The sequence below is a fragment of the Falco rusticolus genome, chromosome 8 (genome assembly GCF_015220075.1).
Source record: "Falco rusticolus isolate bFalRus1 chromosome 8, bFalRus1.pri, whole genome shotgun sequence".
Lineage (NCBI taxonomy): Eukaryota > Metazoa > Chordata > Aves > Falconiformes > Falconidae > Falco > Falco rusticolus.
The window spans coordinates 40,437,572-40,459,946 of NC_051194.1; the positions used below are offsets into that span (position 1 = coordinate 40,437,572).

The following is a 22,375-nucleotide window of genomic DNA, read 5'->3' on the forward strand; positions in this document are numbered from 1 at the left end:
AAAATATCACTAAAATTCAAAGAGGAGGTGGCAAACATCCAGCAACTGATTTGGATACAGAGGGATCGTATCCAGAGAGGTCTTTAAGCAATAACTTTGACTTGGTTTTGCATTAATTCCACCTGGATGGTCTTTTCTTCATGGACACTTTCTTTATTTGCTGGCTTGCTTTTTTAACTGGGTGTTGAGGACTTAATTATTTTTAAACAGTAAAGAATATTCTGCTTTTAGCAAAAAGGTAACACAAAGGGAAATGGCTTTTCTCTGTCATTGCTTTACATTTCCTCTTTCAGTGGCAGCAGCCTAAACTTTTAGCACATTATGAAACTGTCATATTGCACAGTAAACCTAAGATGAAATCATACACTCACTCAGCTGAAATTCTGTGTATTTCTTACATCTCTTTAACAATCTCTATATGAATCTTTGGCATGAGTTCCAAGGGTTTGAATTTTTTGTTGTATTTGAAGGGTCTATTATTGTTATGGATCCTTACATTTGACTTTCTCAAAGTGTTATCATTCCTAATAAATGTTGTTTATTAGGAATGTTATTACAGCATTTTAGATGTTATTACAGCATTTTAGAGACTGCTCTGTTTCTCCCACTGCAGAGAAACATGGTAGGTAACTTCCAGAAATAATAGAGTTACAAACGTTTATTCTAATACCAACCTCCTTTTTTTGCTCAAACGTGACAGTGCCAACTTCTGTAGGGCTGCCTCCAGCTCTGTCCTGCTGCATATACAAACTCAGATTAGAAAGGCCTACTGAAACACTAGAAACAGGTTTGAGAAATAAAACAAAGACAGGAGTGTGAACAGATCCACTCTGCGCCTGTGTCTATTGATAACAGGGAATGTCTTTCTCTGGGTGTTGGTTTGGCTTTGACTCCAGCTGGGATCTCTATGTGCTCCTGGAACAACAGGAAAAAATAATACAAGCTGTACTTCAATATTCAGAGAACTGCTTAAAATCATAAAGTAAGTGGTAAATGATACTCTTCTGTTGCACTTTAAAAAAGGGTCTCTCACACCTGTAATGTGCAATTTTAATGGAAATTGTGCCTCAGTGCAATAGCTCTACTGGCAGTGTTAATATGCTCAATCTCCTCAAAAGCTGTTTTCTGTTGTCACTGTGCCAGTGTAGGATTATTACTCAAATTATGATTGTAGGAGCTGGCAACTGAATTGATATTTTGTACCACATGACATTTGTTGCAAAAAACATAGTTTGGAAGAATGGTTTAAAAGAACATCAGTTATAATTTGGGAAATGTTTTTAAGCAAATAAAAATTAATACATGTGGAAGAACTTTTAAATTTAAATGAAAAAGCTTTTTTTTTTTTTTTTTTCTTCTTTAGACATGCAAAGCAGAACAGTTCCCTAAACGTGCTGAGGAAGAGCCTGTGGTTTTGAGTCTCACATGATGTTCTGGAGTCAAAATTCAGCTTGTTGAACAGAAGAAGATAAGACCCTCCCCAACAGCACTCTCCAAAATGCCCCCATGGCCTTATATGTGACCAGAAAGGGGCAAACTTTCATCATGCAGCTGAGAGGACGGTATAAAGAGCAAAATTTCAGATTGATCAGGACTTGGGAGCACTTCTGAGATAAGAAGAGCTTGTGTGGAAAGGTTGGACTCACTGGGGACTAAACTGCTGGCATTTAAAGGTTGTGATTGATTAAGCTATGAACTGAAAAGCAGCAGGTGTGGGGAATGCACAGTTCAGTATGCCATCAGCAAAGGTTTAGGAATTGTACCTTTTTGAGAGCAGAAGAGGCCAGAGAGCAGAAATAAGGAATGGAAAACAGTGCCCTTCAAAGGGGAGATGAAGGAGGAAACAAACGCTGCGACAACATATACTTTTACAGAATTGCTAAAAATCCAGTGAATTAATGGAGTGAAGACAATGACATGCTAGACATTGCAGTATCAGAACATAAAATATACAGAAAAGATAGGAGTCACCTCTGCTGGTGATGGGGTAGTGAAATCTTGTAATGGGGTAGTGAGATCTTATAATGAAATCAAATGAACAATGTGGGGACCCAGCAGATGACACTGAATCCACATGGATCGAAATGCCAGCTTTGAGTGTGTGTGGTACTGAGTCTGCACACTGCCTGCCTATCCAGAAAGACAGAGAGGGTATGCTGAGAGAGATCAGATGGGCAAAGAGGGCTGGAAACAACTGAAACTGTACTTCAGGTAACCCCCATGTTATCTGGACACTGCAGCATTGGAATATAACACAGACTACATTCGACTCTGTCAATACTGCTTCACAGAGCCGTTGGACAGGGAAGCCACAGAAGAGATGCAGCCTTTCATTTAGTCCTCATTAATGTGCAAGATCTTGTCATACATCTTCAGCTCACGGTTGCTGTTCCTGTGTTTATATTCAAAATTCCCACAGGCTTGACAAAGGCCAAGCATTCCCAGCAGTTGCACCCAGTTTCAAAAGGGCCAGAGACATAAGAATTGAGAAAGTTTGTGAAGAGGAAAAAAAAGCAGCTAGGAACATTCATTTCTTAAACAGTAAATTCTTAAAGGTGGAACTGAGTTTCCTGAAGGATCCACAGTGCAGCATCAGTGTATGCCATCTACTAAAGTGTTGAGAACTGGTAAAAGGAAGTAGGCACAGCTAATCTCACCACAGGGTAGATTATTAGAAACAATGATGAAGTCATCTCCAAATGAAAATCACAGAAAGGATTGTAAACTGACATGTTAAAGGAAAGCACAGTGAAAGAACAATAAAAAAGTGTGAGCAGCAGCTAGCAAAAGGAATCCAAGCTAATGTTAAGTCTTTCCTTTCCACATCAAGACCAAGAAGGCTACTGGAGTCTGACAGATCAAATGACAACTGCAGAGTAAAAAAGAGGAGAGATCAAAACATTTCCAGAGAAGCTGAATGATATATTTGCATGTATTTGCTGGAATAAGCAGATGATCCCCGTATCTGAACCCTTCTTTCTGAGGGAGTCAGCAGAGACTTTGCCTGCAAGTGTTCTGTGAAAGGCTGTAACCAAAAGCATGCAGAGCAACAAAACCCCAGGCACCCAAGCTTTCTAAGTGAGTGCAGATAAGAAATAGCAGATCTTCTAATGGACCTACCTTTCTCTTCAAGCTTTCTCTGTGCCCAGAAACTGTAGCGTGTCAATGTGACACCAATCTCTAAAAAATCTCTAAAAAAAGATTCCAGGAGTGAAGTGAGGGGACAGGATGCTCAATACGGAAGACTGGCAAGCCTAACATCAGTGCCAGGCAAAGCAGTAGAAACTGCAAGAAAAGACAGAATTAGTGTGCACCTGGATAAATATAATCTATTTATGTGCCAGCACATCTTCTCTTAATACAGTATTTACCTTCTAGGCTTCTAGACAGTTTTTTGATGAGGTCAGTAAGCACGCACATACAGTAGCGATCTGGCTGATATGGTCCACTGGTAATTTCTTGATCTGGATGAAAGCTCCTACTGGGTGAACAAATCAGCAGGCACTCCTAACTGGAACTTGCTGTTCACATTTTTCTATTGATTTGAGGGGGCTTTGTTGTAAAGGAATTATTTGTACCTTGCTCTTCATATTCCTGAGAGTGAGACTGAAAAAACTTTTGTTATTACCCAGAGCTTACATGAAGATGAGACTTGAACAAGAACTACCTGTCTGTGACTCAACACAGCAAAATTTGAGATAAAGTTTGTGGGTGGACAGTGCATACAAATGAGTTATAGAACTTCTCTCCGTGCTTGATGCCATGGGTAAATCAGGGAGAGACTATGAGAGTATTGCTATCAGCTTTTCATCACTGCACAAGTACTGCTGGTGAGCTGGTTTCATGTGCTTGACAGAATATGTGAGGGAGAACGTGGAAGATGAAGATAGCACAGAACAGCATAGATCCCTTATGACTCAGATCTGCAGTGCTCTGCACATGCACTAAGCATTAATAAGCTTCTAGAAAAAAACTTCAGAGTAGATTTTAAGCTATAAAGCCTTCAGGATTTTGGTCACTTCAGAGATCACCTCTGTGCATAATGTACTCCCATTGTAGAGATCATCAGTCGTGTCCAAGATGAACCTGTTCCTGGCTTTGATTTTGAGCCCACTCTCTTTCCTTTGCTGAGGCTGTCAAGGAGTAAGCCTGTGCTTATGGAGGACTTGCTTTGTAACACTGCATAAGTACCTCTAGTTACATTTTTAAATGCAAAAAAACCCAAAACACACCAAACAAACCCCCAAACCCTCAAAAAAACCCCCACCAAAAACCAGAAGGGAAAAGATAGTAATGCTATATAATCACTAAAATAACTAAATTGTACAGTTATTACTTTATTTGTATAGTCTTTATTCTCAATATACCTAAATAAATCATAAAATTCTAAAAATAAAATGGAGAATGAACCAAAGGTTATAGTGGTGAAGAAGATGCAACTGCGTGTAGAGTTCTAGTAAATGATCTATTTAATCCATGCTTAATTAAATAGCCCTGTTTCTTTAAGGAGCACATCTACATTTCTTTTTCTTTTTTGGGGGAAATAATATACCCACAGTAATAGTAACATTAATTGTTACATATATTCTATTAAACAGCAGCACTTCACTCTGTGAAATCCGTAAGTTTCTTAAGGTTTGTATTTCAAAGTGCTGAAACAGTCTGGCCATGCAGAATAACCTTGGGGCTGGATCTATCACAGGCAGCATTTAAATGCCCCAGTAGGAACCTGCGGCCCATATTTAGGGGCATGCACAAACTTTGGAAACTTAAAAAATCTCTTTACAACCATGGCCCTGGAATACTCAAGTAAATGAGTCAAAGAAGCACAGGATCTCTAGAGATCATCTAGTGCATCCTCCTGCTTAGAGCAGGCTCGGCTGAAGCAGGCTGCCCAGGGCTGTGCTCAGCTGCATTTTGAGTATCTCCATGGATGGAGATTCCACAACCTCTCTGGGCAATCTGCTTGAGTGTTTGACCACCACCACAGTAAAAATCGTTTTTCTTCTCTTTAAAAACTTCCTTGTATGTCCATTTGTGCCTATGGCCTCTTGTCCCTTCACTGAATGCCACTGAGGAGAGTCTGTTTACGTCTTCTTTATTCTCCCCAACTTCAGGTAGAGACATTGATAAAATCTCCCCGAGCCTTCTTTCCTCCAGCTGTCAGCCACTCCTCATGACAAATGCTCCAGTGCCTTGATGATATTTGTGGCTCTTCACTGGATTCGCTCCAGTAAATCCCTCTCTTTTCTGAACTGGGAACTCCAGAACTGGATCCAGCACTCCAGGTGGGTCTCAGCAGCGCTGAGTAGGGTGAAATGATCATCTGCCTTGACCAGCTGGCAATGCTCCTCCTGATGCAGTCCAGGATACTGCTGGCCGCCTTTGCTGCATGAGCACATTGCTGGCTCATGTTCAAGCTGGTGTTCACCAGGACTCCCATGTCCTTTTCTGTAAAGCCACTTCCGAGCTGGTTGGTCCCCAGACCTAGTCATGTATAGGGACATTACTCAGCAGGTACAGATTTCCTATTTCCCTTTGTTAAACTCCATGAGAGTCCTCTTGGCTGATGTCTCCAGCTTGTTGAGATCCCTCTAAATGGCAGCACAACCATCTGGTGTACCAGCTACTCCTCCCAGTCTTCAGCTCTCTGCAAACTTGCTGAGGGTGCACTCTGTTCCATTATCCAGGATCATTAATGAGGATGTTAAACATTACTGGCCCCAGTACTGGCCCCCAAGAGTACACCTTTAGGTACTGGCCTCCAGCTGGACTTTGTGCCACTGGTTATAATCCTTTGAGCCTGGTGTTTCAGCTGATTTTCAATCTGTGTCACTGTCCACTTGTCTAGTTAGCAGTTTGTTAGGGCGTATACTATGACAGCCAGCGATGAAAGACTTGCCAAAGTTAAGATGATTAACATTCTCTGTTCTTTCCTTGTCCACCAAGCCAGTAATTTCATCATAGGCAGCTATCAGGTTGGTCAGGCATGATTTTCCCTTCATAAATCCATACTGATGACTCCCAATCATCTTCATGTCCTTAATATATTTGGATATGGTTTCCAGAATGATTTGCTCCATCACCTTCCTGGATATCATGGTAAAGCTGACTGACCTGTAGTTCTCCACATCCTTCCTCCTTTTCTTCTTGAAGCTAGGCATGACATTTGTGTTGAACTTCCAGTCCTTTTCTGATCACTGTGACCTTTCAAAGGTACTTGAGATTGGCCTTGCAATGACATCTGCCAACTCCGTCAGCACTTGTGGATGCAGCCTGTTAGGACCCATGGACTTGTTTGCGTCCAATTTGTTTAAACATTTTGATCTTCTCTACTTAGGCTAAGTCTCCATTGCTCATTGGTCTCAATTCCTGAAAGCAAATCTTACTAGTAAAGACAGAGGTGAAGAAGGCATTGATCACCTCTGCCTTTTCCGTGTCCTTTGTTACCACCACCCCATGCAGCAGCAGGCCCACATTTCCTCTAGTCTTCCTTTTGCTGCTGATACACTTGCAGAAGTCTTGACAGTGCGGAGAGCTATTTAGCTCCTCACTTTTCTCTGAACTTTGCCAATGGACTTGTCCACTAGGAAAGTTCCCAGACAGAGAAAGAGAAGATGCTGTCATCCCATTTTTAACAAATATATAGGCAGTTCAGGCTGTTTCTTTGCTACGAAAGACTCAAATGCAGTCCCATTTTCTAAGAGGAATCTGGACCCACATTGATCCAGATTAATTCAGTAACTACTGGGCTAAAGCAAGTTCTCAGGGTCTCCTTTTGGAGCTTTATTAATTTTATTCAAAGCATTGAAATATTTATTAGAGCACCAAGTGGAATTTAAGTCTCCCTATTCCCTTTCCTGACAAATGAGTGCTGTCACTACTGGAGCACAGTCTCACTCATGTTCTCATTGCGACCTTTTGAATGTTTACTTATTGGTATAAAGTCCAATGGTTAGATTATATCCCCCTTATGAATCTAGCCCTTGACTACACAACGTGAAGTCTTCAGAAAGACAAAGTGCTAAAAGTATCTTGATTTTAACTTTAACTTGGGCACAGATGCAGAATGCAATTGTAATCCTACTTTAAAAATAGAATGATCCAACCACTAACTTCAGAAATGAATCCTTATGGCAACAATAACCATATTTGTTAAACCTAGCATTTATCTTTAACCTTTACTCCCACACACTTTTATAGCCATGGGCCCTGCCAGAGAGACATGACTGACACAGCAAAGTAGGAATAAGCAAAAGGGAAGCCAAGAGTCTTGACTTTAAAAGCAAAAGTTAGTGGAGACTCCAAATCTGAGTATATTTTATTCATCTAACAAAACATGTTTAAACACAAACGTTGGACGTAAAAAGAAAGCATGAGCAAACACAAACATAGTGCTAGAGATCACTTTAGGCAGAAGTTGCCTTCAATTAGTTTATTTTTATAAACAATACCATGGACTTTGAAAGATTGCTAATTCTGTAGTATAACACCATAATAACACTGTAATGAAACAAATTTGGATGGTAATCTCACATTTTTAACCCAATACATAACTGAAAATAGACCTGGTTTATCCATTTCATTACATCGTAGTTCTTCCTGTTACTGCTATTAGCCTGAACTGAGAACAAAAGTTACTCCAAGTTTAGTTGGAAAAAAGAACTTTGGAAATTAATTTTTACCAACAATTTTCTGGCAAAACATCTATCTGTCTGGCCTCAGAAGCATTCTGGAAACAGTGATGGAATGAGGTACTTCACACTGTTCTTGCAAGGGGGTTTCCCCTTGGTAACAAGGTGGTGTTTTGGCAACTTGCATGGTATTTGGCAATCATTTTCCCTAGACTGCCAGAGAGTATTCCCCCCTCCCCGCCCCACATTTTATGTGTGGAATACTCAAAGTGAAAAACAGGTGGGTCAGCCAAGATGACACAGTGATAGTAGTAACGCCAAGAAACAGAGACTGGACCTCCCCAGCTCCCAGCATCAGGCAAATCCTATGCCTGCCACCAAACAGCGCAAGTAAAACACACAGCTTCTCCTTTGCCCAGTTTTTCTCTGAAATAGAGAAATAAAGACTGGCTGATCCACAGATTCAGTGACTGACTATTGCTCTGATTTCATTTGGCTACTTTGTTATTAGTATTGTAACTGCCTAAGCAAAGAAACAGCAATGCATGCCTACACATCTTGAATATTCCATCTGTTGGATTTATTTGCTTGGTTAGAAGCTTGTTTTCTTACGATGGGAGGATGAAAGCAGCAGGACCCACAATCTAAGGCATCTCATAAAAATGGCACTTCACCAGCAGGAGTCAGGGTTGGGTCCCTTTTGCATTAATTTCTCTGCAAATGTGTGGATTTCCCCCCTAAACTCAAAGTGTATGGTAACATACTAAGACTCTTATTCATGGTCTCACACACACACACACACACACACACACACACACACACACGTTATATGAAAGCAAATAAAGATAGTTGCAATTAATCAGAGAATGGACAAGTTCAGAAGGTACTTCACCAGCTACTGTATGGCCTACTGGATAGGACTTTAGCTAAGCTTGTAATACCACCTACAGCATTAAAAAGTCAGATATGCACATCTCTGATATCAAATTAATTGTTAAACAATTCAGCTTTAACAATAATAAGATTTTTCTCTAACGATCTGAATCTAAAATTACTACACACTGAATTATGGGGAAGAAAACAAAAATCAGTTCAGCATCCCACATGATCTGTTTGTTTTAAACAATAATGCATTCTGCTACATCTATTTTGGCACTTACTTGCTAACAGCAGATGTCTCTGTGCTGCAACCAATGTATCAAGCAAGAAAAGAGCTCCAATATTAAGTAAATGGTGAAAGTTGTTCCTAAATTTCTTTCCTTCTCCCATCTTTGGGTTGCTTTTTTTGTACCAGGATATTGTTTTCCTTTAATCTCTTTTATCTGTTTCCATTTCATGCTATAGTTATAGCTAAGACTGGCCACAAGTTAAACACTGAACCGCACTGGAATTTGATGTAGTGCCCATATTTTAAGACTTCCATTCTTCTATACCTAAAACACCTGAAGCAGGGGAAAAAAACCCTGCACATACTGTATATCCACCTCTCTGGCCAGGTTATAGAGGAATGTTTAGAGCATCCAGGTAGAGTGAGATATAAATATGTCATAGCAGAGCCTACTGTCCAAAGACCACTATGCTTTTTTTCTCCCCCTTTTGCTATTTATATTTTCACATTAAGTGTCTGAATATTTATCACAGTAGCTTTTGAATATCATTTTCTAAGGCACAGTATGCAGTTTGATGCTCCTCTCCTCTTTACAGCTTTCAACATCCCCCCTTTCCTTATTGCAGAGTGATCAAGAGGCTGACAGCAGTCTTTTTTTCCTCCTCTATGATTTATATCACAATAAAGACATAACTTCTCTTCATTTCCTAAAGTCATCCCTTAATGTTAGACATATTTCAGCCTCAGGACTGCTGAATCTTACTACAGGGAGAAAACAAGTCTAAGACTGATTTGTTATTCATCTTGAGAAATTTAGTCATATATTCACAATTGTCTTCTCCTTTTCTGCTAAAAATAAAATCAACCGTGTATGTATTTCTTTTCCAAAGAGATCTACATTATTTTTCATATTTTTCCAGAATTTCATATGCATATTTCCAACTCAGTCTGTTCCCTAAAGGGTTAATAACTAGCAAATGGACTTCCCCAGCTGGTTTTGTTCAAAGTGCCGTCATCCCGCTGAATTCGGTCAACATCTATCAGAAACAAAGACATCAAACAAAACATACTAGGCTTCAGTATTCTCTTGTGAAGTTTTGGCCTCTAGCCAGAAAATTTCATTATTTTCTATGTAAGCTTTATTTTTCTTTCCCTGACCAGCAGTTAGTGTGGATCAAAAGAACAATTGCTTTAAAATGCAGTCATAAGAATAATAAACACTGGCACTGACATAGCACTGTGCACCTTAGGTTAAGTTTTGGATCTGTTTTGGGTGCCCTTCTATTTGGGAACACGCTCCAATCTGGGCTTTCTGGGGGCTCCAGGTTTTTTCAGCATCCCGTGACCGTTCCTGTGTCTCCAGAGGCAGAAAACCTCCTAGCTGTGTTACGGCTCTGTTTAAACACCATTTCCAGAAACACTGAGGAATGTCCATGTCAGAATTAATTTTCTTCTTTCTGGTGTTTGTTATCCAAATGGATTAAATGCGTCCAATTTCAAAAAGGAAAATTTTAATGATTTTATGATCCTGGTAGAACTGGGATCAACCATTCCTGCCTGTTCTCACAGCTTATGGCTTTGCTTTGAGCAACATGGGCTTTACAGCCTATCCAGCAGCTCTTGAACCAGATTTGGCCACAGATATGTTCCAGCAGACCCACATGGAGCTAGGAAAAGATATTTGTAAGCCTGCCAAAAGCTGCCCTGTAAAGTCAGTCCTATCTCAGTGCCTCCAACCAGGCGGCTGCTGTGCAGGAAGTTGCCGTTTCCACTAACGCTACGGCAGAGGAGACATTGCCGCCTCCTGCACAGAAGTGAGGGCTGCTGCTTCTCCCAGCAGGCTGTCCCCAGCTGAGGTCCAGCTCTGCACCTGCTGGGGCAACTGAACCACTCAAAGGTACATCACAGAGACACCTTCAGAGGACAACCCAAGTAAACAGATCATCAGGTGTCTGATCAGCTGGGTCTGTGGTTTCTCTTGGGGGAAACCAAAACCAAAACCAAAGAGAGTTTATTAAAAAAAAAACCACAACAAACACAACAAAAAAAACAAACAAGTTTTTCTTTTTTGCATGTATCTTTTTATTTTTGTGTTTTTCATGTAGACAATCTGGGCCTTCACTTCCTTTACCTTGGATGTGTATTTTAGGTACCCAGGGCAGGTTGGGTGCCTGTGTCCCACTGGCAGCTGCAGCAGAGGAACTGGATGATTCAGCTTTTCTCATTTCAGAACTGTCTCTTTCTGTTCTGGGGCAGACCACAAATTTAACCAGAGGTGTTTCCCATATCCCAGTTGCATGGAAATTGTGTCCCCAGAGATGCTAAATTCTGGCTGTTGAACACGCGTGTGGGTCAGAAGGCTAGAAGCTAGCTCTGGGCTAGAAGGCAGTGGGATGATGTATCAGCAGTCCCACAAACACCAGTATTTTCAGGTCAAGCTTGCTTACTTTACTCAGGTTGAGCTGAAAGTGCCATCCAGCAGCATTGTGAATCTATTCCCCAGCAGTGGTGGTGGACTGATTTGTTTATTTCTAAATCACAGTTATCCAATTTAACAGTGCGCACTACCATTGAACATGACCCTACCACTTATGCTGGCTGCTTATTATTCCCATGGTTATCTATCACATATTTCCTGCTGTGGTATCAATCAGTTACTCTTTGTTGTAGTCTTCCCAACTAGTAGGAATAACTGATCCCTCTTCTCTTTACACTTTTGCTTTCACCAGCCATCAGCTTTCCCTTATCTTTCCTTCCACGAGCGTTTTCTTTCTGCTACATCAGAGCAAGTGTCCAAGCAACCTGTAAAAGTAGCTGCGGTTCACCCAACTTGCACTTTAAATTCTTTCAACCATGCAAGAATGCAGCAAATTTATATGTAAATAGCAATAGTTACAATGCAAATCATCAACCTGGACTAGATTCTGGAAGGTCAGAGGAGGATGGATGGTCAAGGACAAGGTGGAGAAGGGAGCCCGTATTTGCTTTCCTTTTCTCTTCCACAACTTAACTACACTGGGACACCCCGCCATACGGTGCATACACTCCAGAAGCACCATGTTCAGTGGGGCAAGGAACTCCAGGACCCTGCAGTGATAAAACTAAGGTCAGCTGTGTTCCCGAGTATGGCACATAGGGAAAAGCCACTCTGCTATTTATACTACAACTGTTTTCATAGAATCATAGAATGGTTTGGGTTGGAAGGGACCTTAAAGATCCTCTCATTCCAACCCCCCTGCCATGGACAGGGACATCTTCCACCAGACCCGGTTGCTCAAAGCTCCATCCAACCTGGCCTTGAACACCTCCAGGGACGGGGCATCCACAACTGCCCTGGGCAACCTCTTCCAGTGTCTTGCCACCCTCACAGTAAAGAATTTTTTCCTATTATCTAATATCAATCTATTGCCATTCAGCTTAAAGCCATTCCCCCTTGTCCTATTACTACATGGCCTTGTAAAGTCCCCCGGAAGGCTGCAGTAAGGTCTCCTTGGAGCCTTTTCTTCTCCAGGCCGAAGAACCCCAACTCTCTCAGCCTGTCTTCATAGGAGAGGTGCTCCAGCCCCCTGATCACCTTTGTGGCCCTCCTCTGGGCTTGCTTCAGCAGGTCTGTGTCCTTCTTATGCTGGAAGCTCCAGAGCTGAACGCAGTACTCCAGGTGGGGTCTCACAAGACCTGCTGGCCACGCTTCTTTTGATGCAGCGCAGGATTCGGTTGGCTTTCTGGTCTGCAAGTGCACATTGCCAGGCCACGCTGAGCTCCTCATCCACAGACTCAAGTCTTTCTCCTCAGGGCTGCTTTCAATCCGTTCTCCACCAGCCCGTGGCTTGTGCTTGGCATTGCCCCAACCCATGTGCAGGACAGACTGACCAGCCTGTAGTTTCCCTGGTCTTCCTTATTTCCCTTTTTAAAAATGGGGGTTACGTTTCCCCTTTTTGAGTGTGTGGGAACTTCACTGGATTGCCATGACTTCTCAAATGTGATGGGCAGCAACTCAGTCACTTCATCTACTGGTTCCCTCAGGACCCACAGATGTGTCTCATCAGGCTCCACAGACATGTGAACCTTCAGGTTCCTCAGATGATCTCAAACCTGACCTTCTCCTACAGTGGGTGGCTCTTCATTGTCCCAGATCCTGCCTTTGCCTTCTGTGACTTGGGCTGTATGGCTGGAGCACTTGCTGGTGAAGACTGAGGCAAAAAAGTCATTGAGTGCCTCAGCCTTCTCCAAGTCCTGGGTAACCAGGTGTCTGATTTCCTTCTGGAGAGGGCTCACATTTCCCCTAGTCTTCCTTTTATCACTGACATACTTATAGAAGCTTTGCTTGTTGCCCTTGATGTCCCCAGCCACCTTTAATTCTATCAGGGCTTTAGCTTTCTTAACCTGCTGCTTGGACAATTTCTCTGTATTCCTTCCAGGGTACCTGTCCTTGTTTCCACCCTCTCTAGCCATCCTTTTTGTGTTTGAGGTTGCCCAGGAGCTCCTTGTTTATCCATGTAGGCCTCCTGGTATTTTTGCCTGACTTATCTTTGTTGGGACGCATCACTCCTGAGCTTGGAGGAGGTGATCTTTGAATATTAACCAGCTTTCTTGGGCCCCTCTTTCTCAGGACTTTATCCCTTTATCTTCATGGCAGATCCCTGAAGAGGCCAAAGTCTGCTCTCCTGAAGCCCATGGTAGTGATCTTTCTGTGTGCCCTCATCACTGCCCTAAGGATCTTGAACTCCACCATTTTGTGGTCACTACAGCCAAGGCTGCCCTTGAGCTTCACATTCCCCACCAGCCCCTCCTTGTGGGTGAGAACAAGATCCAGCCTAGCATCTCTCCTTGTTGGCTCCTCTAGCACTTGGAGAAGGAGGTTATCATCAATGCATTCCAGGAACCTCCTGGATTGCTTGTGCCCTGGTGTGTTGTCCCTCCAACAAATATCAGGGTGGCTGAAGTCCTCCATGAGGACCAGGGCTTGTGAACAAGAGGCTGCTCTTACTGGTCTGTAGAGGGCCTCATCTGCTCGGTCTTCCTAGTTGGGCAGCCCATAGCAGACCCCCACCATAATGTCACCTGTCCCTACCCTCCCTTCAATCCTGACCCATAACCTCTCAGTCAGCTTCTCGTCCATCCCCAGGTGGAGCTCCATGCACTCCAGCTGGTCACTGACACGGAGGGCAACACTCCCTCCTCATCTCCTCTGCCTTTTCTTCCTAAAGAGCCTGTATCTTTCTATCCCAACACTCCAGCCATAGGAGCCATCCCACCATGTCACAGTGAGGCCAGTAAGATCACAGCCCTGCAGGCATGTGCACATCTCTAACTCCTCTGGTTTACGCCCCATGCTACATGCGTTTGCATAGAGGCATTTAATTTGGGCACCAATGAATCGGACTCACTGGCTGGAGTTTCTCTGTGCTGCAAATGTGTGCATTTTAAAGGGTAAAGTGGTTGCTCCTTCTGTAGGTATTCTATTAATCTGTCCTTTCCAAATGGAAAGCCTCCTGGAACTGTTCTGATGCATTTCCACATTTTACTGAATGGTACCTTACATTTTTTATAGCCACAATGTGTCCCATTTGTTTATAGCCACAATGTGTCCTATATGTATGACTCCATCTTCAGTATTTGCTTTTGAAACAATATTTAAAGTAATTCAATTTGCCTATCTACATAATTTTCATCCCACAGGACTAGCAGGACACGATGTGCAGCAGCACAAACATTACCTTCTTACCTTTTCAGAAAGAAACCTTCTGATATTCTTCAGTATTAAATACCAGAAAAAATAATGCCTATGTCAAGTAAGCATTTAGGTAGGTGTCAGACTTCACATACATAACAGGTAAGCCTGCTAGCAGCAGCAGAAACTTCCAAAAGAAACCAGTACAGATAAACCAGAGTTATGCGTAACCTGTGCTAGGACCATAACAAATGAAGCCTTCCACGACTTCTTAGAACGTTCTTTTACTTTGTACTAAATGTTTATGTATTCCAGTTCATTGGCAATAAGCAGCGTTAGGGATTCTGCTTGCATACCTGAATGAACGTGGGGAGCATCAAGCTTTGGGATGGAGTCCCAAATCCAGCGTCAGTGAAGCCATGCAGCCCAAAACTGCTGATGAGGGAGTCTGTCCTTGACCAGCTCCGTGCAAACCTGCTTTTGGCTTCCAGCAAGGGCTTTCCAGGGGCTTCTCACCTGTAACACACGCAAAGGTTAGGGGACAAAGAAGTGGCAAAGCAGATTTAATCAGGTTATGGCTGCGTTCAGAGGCCTAAGATCACGCTTTAAAACAAATGACCCAAATAAATAGCTTCAAAAGAAGAATGTACTTGATAGGATCATTTTCAGTATTCACTAAAAAACTAAAAGAAAAAATACAGAGGGTTTTTTGTGCAGCATAAATGGAAACTTTTAATTTCTTAAGATGCACATCCATCTATAAAAATCTGAAAAGATACAGGGATAGTTTTGTTTTTCCAGTGTATGGTCTGAGCCATTGACCCAGCTATTGCATTCTACTGGTCAACCCAGAGGCAGTGGGGTGGCCTTCCAGCACCCCGCGACTGCCATCAGCTGCGCACTGGCCGCCCTGTGGGATGTGGGTTGTCAGTTGGGTCTTTACGTGCGTGATTCAGAGAAAAAGCCTTCCCTCTTTTCCTGTGCTGGCATGTGGAGGACAACAGCTTTTAGCCCGCTATGCATGTCAAGATTTATCTTGCATCTACAAGTTTAGCTGCTGTTCTCACTAAAACTATGTTTTGAAGCCTTTACTTCTGAGAACGGCAGCGAAGATTTAGTCTGTCAGCTGTGGTTGAGAAAAGAGTAGGATTTGTTACAATAGCAACGAGCCGACAAACAAAAATAAGCATCAGAAATAAAGACAATGGTGGTAGAAGCAGCTTTGCTATTATCTAGCGGTGCACTTTTGGAAATGATTGCAGTTGAGAATCACTCTAGTGGTTATAAATTACCACAGTGTTAGTTGTGAGCACGGCGGCAGGCTGGGTCTAGTACGCTTCCTTGGGCGACGGCAGCGGCTTTGTCACAGAAGGATCGGGAAAGTCTGGAAAAGCTGCAGTATAAGGAAACAAGATTATAAAAAGTAAGACTTTCAAGTGAGGCTTTAGTACAAAATGATTCTCAATGTCCTTTTTTTTATGGTTAAGTTTCTAAGATTAGAATCCAAATCACGGCCATCCTGCGTAAAGATATTGGAAACAGAAAGGGATCAGCAACTCTTACGGTCTGAGCAACTTACAGAATAAATTGAGAGAAGGAGAAACTAAATCTGCTTTCAGCAGTGCTATGGAATGATTGCTTATGCAATGGATGCCTAAAATGTCTAATAATTTTAATTTCTATGTCTTCATTTTCCTTTTTGCCATGTAAATTAATAAATAAATGCCTGCATTGATATAGTCAAGAAATAAAACTTTAAAACAAATGCGTTTACAATAAAGAGACCTGGCTGAAGCATTTTCTGTGGATTACCTTTCCATCAAAGGGATCAGAACAAAAACATACCATGCAGATACATTTACTTATTTATTTAGTACTCAGGAACCCACGTGGATTTTCCCATCACTCACCAAACAAAAGAAAACCCCACAGACCAACGTAAGGACTTGCATTATCCCATTCTGAGCATTTCAGTGCATCCCATGAAAGCTGTTGAGAGTGAACACTGAGACTCAGAAAGCCATCGTAACACAGCTTTGTAATGTTGTGGCCATGGCTAAGAACTGACACTGATATTTGCAGTCCTGCGACTTGGGAGTTTTGCTGCTTGTATAATTAAACTTCTAAAGGATCCGGAGAAGATCCCTCTGATCTCGCACAGCTCATTTTTCAGCCCTGTGTGTACCACTACCATCTACTGGCCTAACCGAGACTGACTGTTTTCCAAGCACCAAGAGCAACCATAATTCACGTCACCTCAGAACACCTAACGCCAGTCAATTTGCTCCTGATGGTTACTTACACGAGGGCTGCATCAGATTGTAAGAGACCAGCACTGGCCTGCAGGGGTTTAAAACCAACATTCCAGTGATTACCAAAGGAAATATTTTATTATTATAGCTCAAGAAGAGGCTTTTTTCTTTTTTTTTTAGCTGACAATTCAGAGCCTAGTTGCTGAATGTGCAATTTAGCTTTTAACCAAAAAATTCTGCTTATATACAAATGCCCTGGAGGAAAGGTATGCCACAGATTTCATTACAGTGGGTTTATTATTACACGAGACTGAGGATGCCTGTTACTACACTAAGAGAGAGGCAACATGATGAAAAAAAAATAGCGGGGGCTAAATTAAACAGGAATTTGTGCGATGCTGCCCTGGGAACCAAAGCTGGTCAAGTCTCTCAGAGTGTGAGGAAACCTTCTGTTCCCTACACTCCCTCTGGAGTGTACTGCGCAGATTTCAAGTGGCCCCATAGCTCCTTCCTTGTCGCGACCCAGCCACAAACTGTGTCTGTGACGAGAGGAGTATCCCTACGCAAAGAAAGGCAGCACTGCACCCAGGAGAGGCACAGCTAGAAAGGGCTGCATAGGTATCATGTTGCCCACTTACAGCCTTGTGCCACAACCCTTCGCTCTGCCGGGTCATGCTGGACATCTCCGCCATGCATACGTCCCCATTGCAGGCTCCAGTCCAGTTGGGATGTGACAGTTGCACCAGGCATCTCCTTCCCTGGGACTACTTTCCCAAGGACTGCTAAAGGGATCAGGAGGTAAATTTTCTCCTGGAATACAGTCTGCAAAAATAAGCACATGGATTTTTTCCAAACCCTAATATCTGGCAGACATGCTTGTCAGATGTTGGTCTGAATGTATCTATCTCTGATGGGGATACCCTTCCATCCCCCAAGCATGGAGGTGCTATGAAAACATCTAACGCTTCCCTTTCAGTAAACACATGCGAAGAGGCTAGCACAGCAGAGGAAACCACCAACATTCATTTGCCAGCTCAGGCTCTGGTGAACCTAGTTCTTGGGCATGGGAAGCACTTCGGTGTATCTCTGCAATGTTTGTGGCAGAAATGAACGGGCTCCCACACAACACAGCCTCCACAGTCCAGCAGGAAAACTCCTCCAGCCCATCACTCATCCCTGGTGCCCCAGCTCCCAGGGCTGCAGGGAACAGGCAATAGGCTGGAAGAATATCTGTGCATCATCGCCATGCTCCCATCCATCATCCTCACTAATGGTGCTGTGGCTCCTTCCTCCTCTCCGCACCTTATGCACACACGTCCTGGGGCATCCTCATCCACACCTTGGGAAACGCTGGGACCACCACGTGTGTGGAGACTGTCTGCAGTGCCCAGGTCTAGGTCCAGCCATGTAGCCAGAGAGCAGGCTGGTGCAGCTGTCCCTCTCCTACCAGGATGACCTGGTGTGAAGCCTGGGGACTGCTGTTACGAGACACTAAAGCCTGGCAACTAATTAAAGCTGGGGAAAGATTCAGGAAGAAGAATTACAGCACAGAAAATTACTATTAATCTTCCAGTTGAAATAATACAGTGAATCTCACGGCCGATATCATCAAGGTCAGCAGTAAAAAGAGTCTCCACATACTCCGTTCGGGAACAGTATGGAAGGACCTCTGATTAAGGGAAAACGAATGAAAGCTATGGGTAACAAAATCCAGAATGAAGACTAGAAACAATCAGTGATTACACTCTTGAGTGAGTAATACCTGCAATTATAAAAGTTAAATGATAAAAGACTTAAAAATAAATATTTAAGGATCTGTTCCCTCAAACCCCTTTCAAAGTAGGAAGAAAACACCGCTTGAACTATTTTTCCCTTAATGCAAGATCATCTACATCGGAGTCGATGTTATAATCAATGATCACTATTTTGAGGGTAGGGTTATTTATTATACCACAGCCCTTCAAATATATTTAAAAGATTACAACATACCTCAAGGAAAATTGATTAAATGCTTATGTCAAGTTTTCTGGAAAAAAAATACACCTTCATTAACCACATCAAAATGCGACAAGAGCCTGCATAACTGGTATAACAGCATCATAGTCTGATAAATACATGTCCTTGGAGATGACACGGCTTGCTCTAGCAAACAAAAAGCACCTTGCCAAGCCACTGTGCTTGCTGGTGCTGCAGGAAGGCAGCTTCTACACACTTGTCAGTGAATGGGATGAAAGGGATTTGTTGGTGTAAGTTCCTCCAACTGTAGTTTAAATAGGCGACATTCTCATGGGGAAGGGAGAGATGGTCACACCCTTTTTTCTTCCTTTTCTTTTGGTGGTAAAGAAGCTATCACAGTTCATACATATCAACAGCAGATTATTTGGGGATTGCACTCAAAAGATGCAGTACACAAATTCTGATAGTGGACTTCACGTAAAAACAGTCCCATAGACAAATCTAGAGGACTAAACGTTTGAGTTTCTAAAACATTACTGAACACTAATGTATGGGGTCAAGCCATTAGACAAAATATACACAGAAAAGCTGTTTATATTTTATATGATGGAAAAAATCTCAGATTAGAGAACTTGTGATAGCTACACCCATAGAGGTTATTTGAAACAGTAAATTGAAAATAATATTGGCATCAAAATCATCTGCAGCCTCTTTGACATTTTGAATGGTTCTGTAAACCAGCACAGAAATAGTCTATGTAATAACAATTTTTTAAAATAGCCCTATACATAATCATGACAAGAACAGGCAATTTTTGTTTCTAGAATTGGCCATGTGAAATCTAACTAAAAGGCAGTCATACATTCCTGTGCACATGCACAAATAGTGTGTAAAAACATTTCAGTTGGCCTTGGCTGCTTGCTTAATTCTGAGGAACATACCTCCTCTGTCTTAGGGCTTTTGCAAAATTGTTACAATGAGTCATCTTAAAACAAACAAACCAACAAACCTAACAATAACTGCAGCCCTTTGCAGCAGCTTTAAGAGATGACTGAAGGCACAGTAAATCCATTCCAAAGTAACTTGTCGTGACTAACCATTTGTTTTTCCATGCTGCAATAAAAACAAAAAATAAAATCCCTGAAAATCTCCCGGGTATTTTCAGAGGCGTGGGTGGAGGACTGGTTAGGGTGGTGGAAGTCCCACGGAGAGCAGGCGATGCTATCCCGGGCCCCTGTAACTGAGGTAGTGCAGAGACCCGCGCCGGGTCCTTCACAGCCACCAGCCTGCAGCCCAGCTGGCCTGTGGAATCATCTCCTTCATTAGCACCTTCGTACAAACGCTGAAAGTGAAAAGTGTCCTGAGGGTCTGCTACATGGGGTTATAGGACTATAGCACCCTTTGGGAACAGCAATGTGGCTCCCTCACACATTGTCCTTAGCTGCCGAGAGCAGGGTCTCAGAGGAGCATACATGAATACTGCAGAAATACTGTAGGTGAACAGTAAAACAATTTATTACCATAACTTCAGCAAGATTTATAAGAGGTTGTTTTCCTTGAACAGATACTGCCCAAAAATATCTTTAAATGAGGTTGATGGCATTCCATTTCTAAAATAACTCAGGTGAGAGATCACACGGTTAAATCATTAACAGGCTGCTGGATGCATCTCAAATATATTAACTTCAGGATGACAAAGCCCATATGCCATTATATCGCTAGACTAATTTATTTTCTAATGTGAACTAAGCATCGTGGGTCAAACCACCAGAACTCTGGCACTCCCAAGTCAAAAGTGATTTCACTGGAAATCTGCCTGGCAAGAATCCTCTGTCTGAAAAAATAACTGTTCAGTTTGCAGAAGGAATGGCTATTAAGAAAAAAACCCCTACCCCATAAACCTCGGAAAATGTTTTAGAGCTCCTAAATTCAAGGCCAAATTCTAATGCTGGCTCATGAGCAGATTCTGCGACGTAAAAAAACCAAAACACAAAAGCCCAAATGTCCATGAAGGAAAAAGTTGCATGAAAATGCCCATGGCTGTGGGGCCTCAGACACGACTGCTCCATGTGAGAGGCTGGAGGTTTATGGTGTGGGAGTATTTTCAGTTCCTGGCTTGTCCCCGAGAAGACAATTTTTCCATGGTTCTGCCTTGTGTCCTCACCTCATCCTGCCACAAAGCAAAAGCTCTCCAGGGTAGGGAGCCCCTGTGGCATTCACACCAATGGCTACAAGGCTTCCTCTGAACACGGGTGCCCCAAGGGACTCCCGAGAAGATCACAGAGTTTCACACAGAAGACAATGACCACTTGCTACTTTTGATGAATTAATTGTCGTCACTTCTCTCAAAATCAGAAATGAGGATGCTTTCTTCCAGAGCAGGAACATCAGCGTTAATCTGTGGCAAATAGGCATTTCTGACCCACAGTATCCTGCGGAAGAGCTGGTTATTCTGTTTGTGCAGGCACCACAGAAACAGGGAAATGGCAGCCAACATCACCAGCGTCACGAGAACAGCCAGAGCCACAAGCCCACGGTATGATGCTATAAGGGAAGGACAGAAATTGTTACTAAGCAGATATAGCTATAATTATAGATAACTCTAAATATAAACATACAGATGTTTTATGGAAAACATTATTACTCCTTATAAGTCACGCATTTTAAATTATAGGTTTAACAGTGAAAAATGTTACTTCACAAAGTATTGGCTCAAAATGTGTTATTACTGCTTCTAAAAAAAAATTAAGAAAGTATAGAAGGAACTTACCTTTTTCAGAGGGTTCTGTTGCATTGATATCTGAAATAGAACCCAGAACTGTCATAAAATTACCCACAGAGCTAACAAAAGTTGCTATATATACTCACTGTAAAATTGATACCGAGAAGATAACCTACCCAAAGCCATGCAAGGGCAGGCTGTTCTTTGTTTAATTGGAACCATGTCAATGGGATTCCAACTGGCCAAGTTAAACTTGACCTAACCTGTTAGCTAAAATCCCTTACATTTGGCGGAACATATTAATTGACATTTGGGCAAGGATGAACAGCACTATTTAAACCCACTTTTTAAAGCAGAAATGCAGAAGCGGGACTGTGCAGCAGCAGATTAACCTAGCGGCTGAGTCCAACAGTGACTCAGGCATTTTGGGTGGACTCTGGAAACACTTCAGCTCTCTCACAGACCCACGTTCCTACTGACACGGTGTCCGTGCAGCTCTCCCAGGCTGCACCTGCCCATGCTGTGAGGTCTGTGGGTCAGCCTGGTGGTCTGCACATGGCTCGCCCATACAACGGAAAGTCATACCGCAGTCAGCGATAACACAACAGCTGCCCAGGCTCCTCAAAAGAAAGTTACCCTGGCTGACTGGGTTTTTTGTAAGTATTTTTTCTAATCCCAAGGGACAGAATTATTTAAATGAAAACCAAGAGCAAGTAAACAAGCAACAAGGAACTTTTTAAACAATGGTTATAAGGACACAACCACCTTCTTTCATGGAAGCACATACCTGCATCCATTTTACATACAAAACCTTTTTTTTCTCTGCATGGAGATAATTGCCAGACTCCATCTGTGGTCCTCAGGCTGATACAAAAATTCCCTTTGAGATGATCAAATTCAGGCTCCCTGATGCCCCAGTTAGAATAATTTAAGGGAGAACCATCAAGCCAGGAGATTGTCTCATCTAAGGGCATAAGTTATAAATCATTATAAAATAGCAGAGTATTTTGATAAATATCTCTGTTTCAGTTG

The 22,375-nt window shown here is 42.4% G+C and overlaps 1 protein-coding gene across 1 annotated transcript in view; it reads right to left on the reverse strand.

Annotated features, from left to right (window-relative positions):
- Positions 1–20,109: 20,109 nt before the first annotated feature.
- The window catches only part of PLA2R1 (phospholipase A2 receptor 1), a 41,419-nt gene continuing 39,153 nt past the window's right edge, over positions 20,110–22,375 (reverse strand). The window contains exons 28-30 of the mRNA XM_037396673.1: positions 22,131–22,307; positions 21,392–21,421; positions 20,110–21,165 (exon numbers count right to left, since the gene is read on the reverse strand). Of these exons, the coding sequence (XP_037252570.1) occupies positions 20,948–21,165; positions 21,392–21,421; positions 22,131–22,307 (425 nt within the window). The 3' untranslated portion in view covers positions 20,110–20,947. The remainder of the gene's footprint in view (positions 21,166–21,391; positions 21,422–22,130; positions 22,308–22,375) is intronic.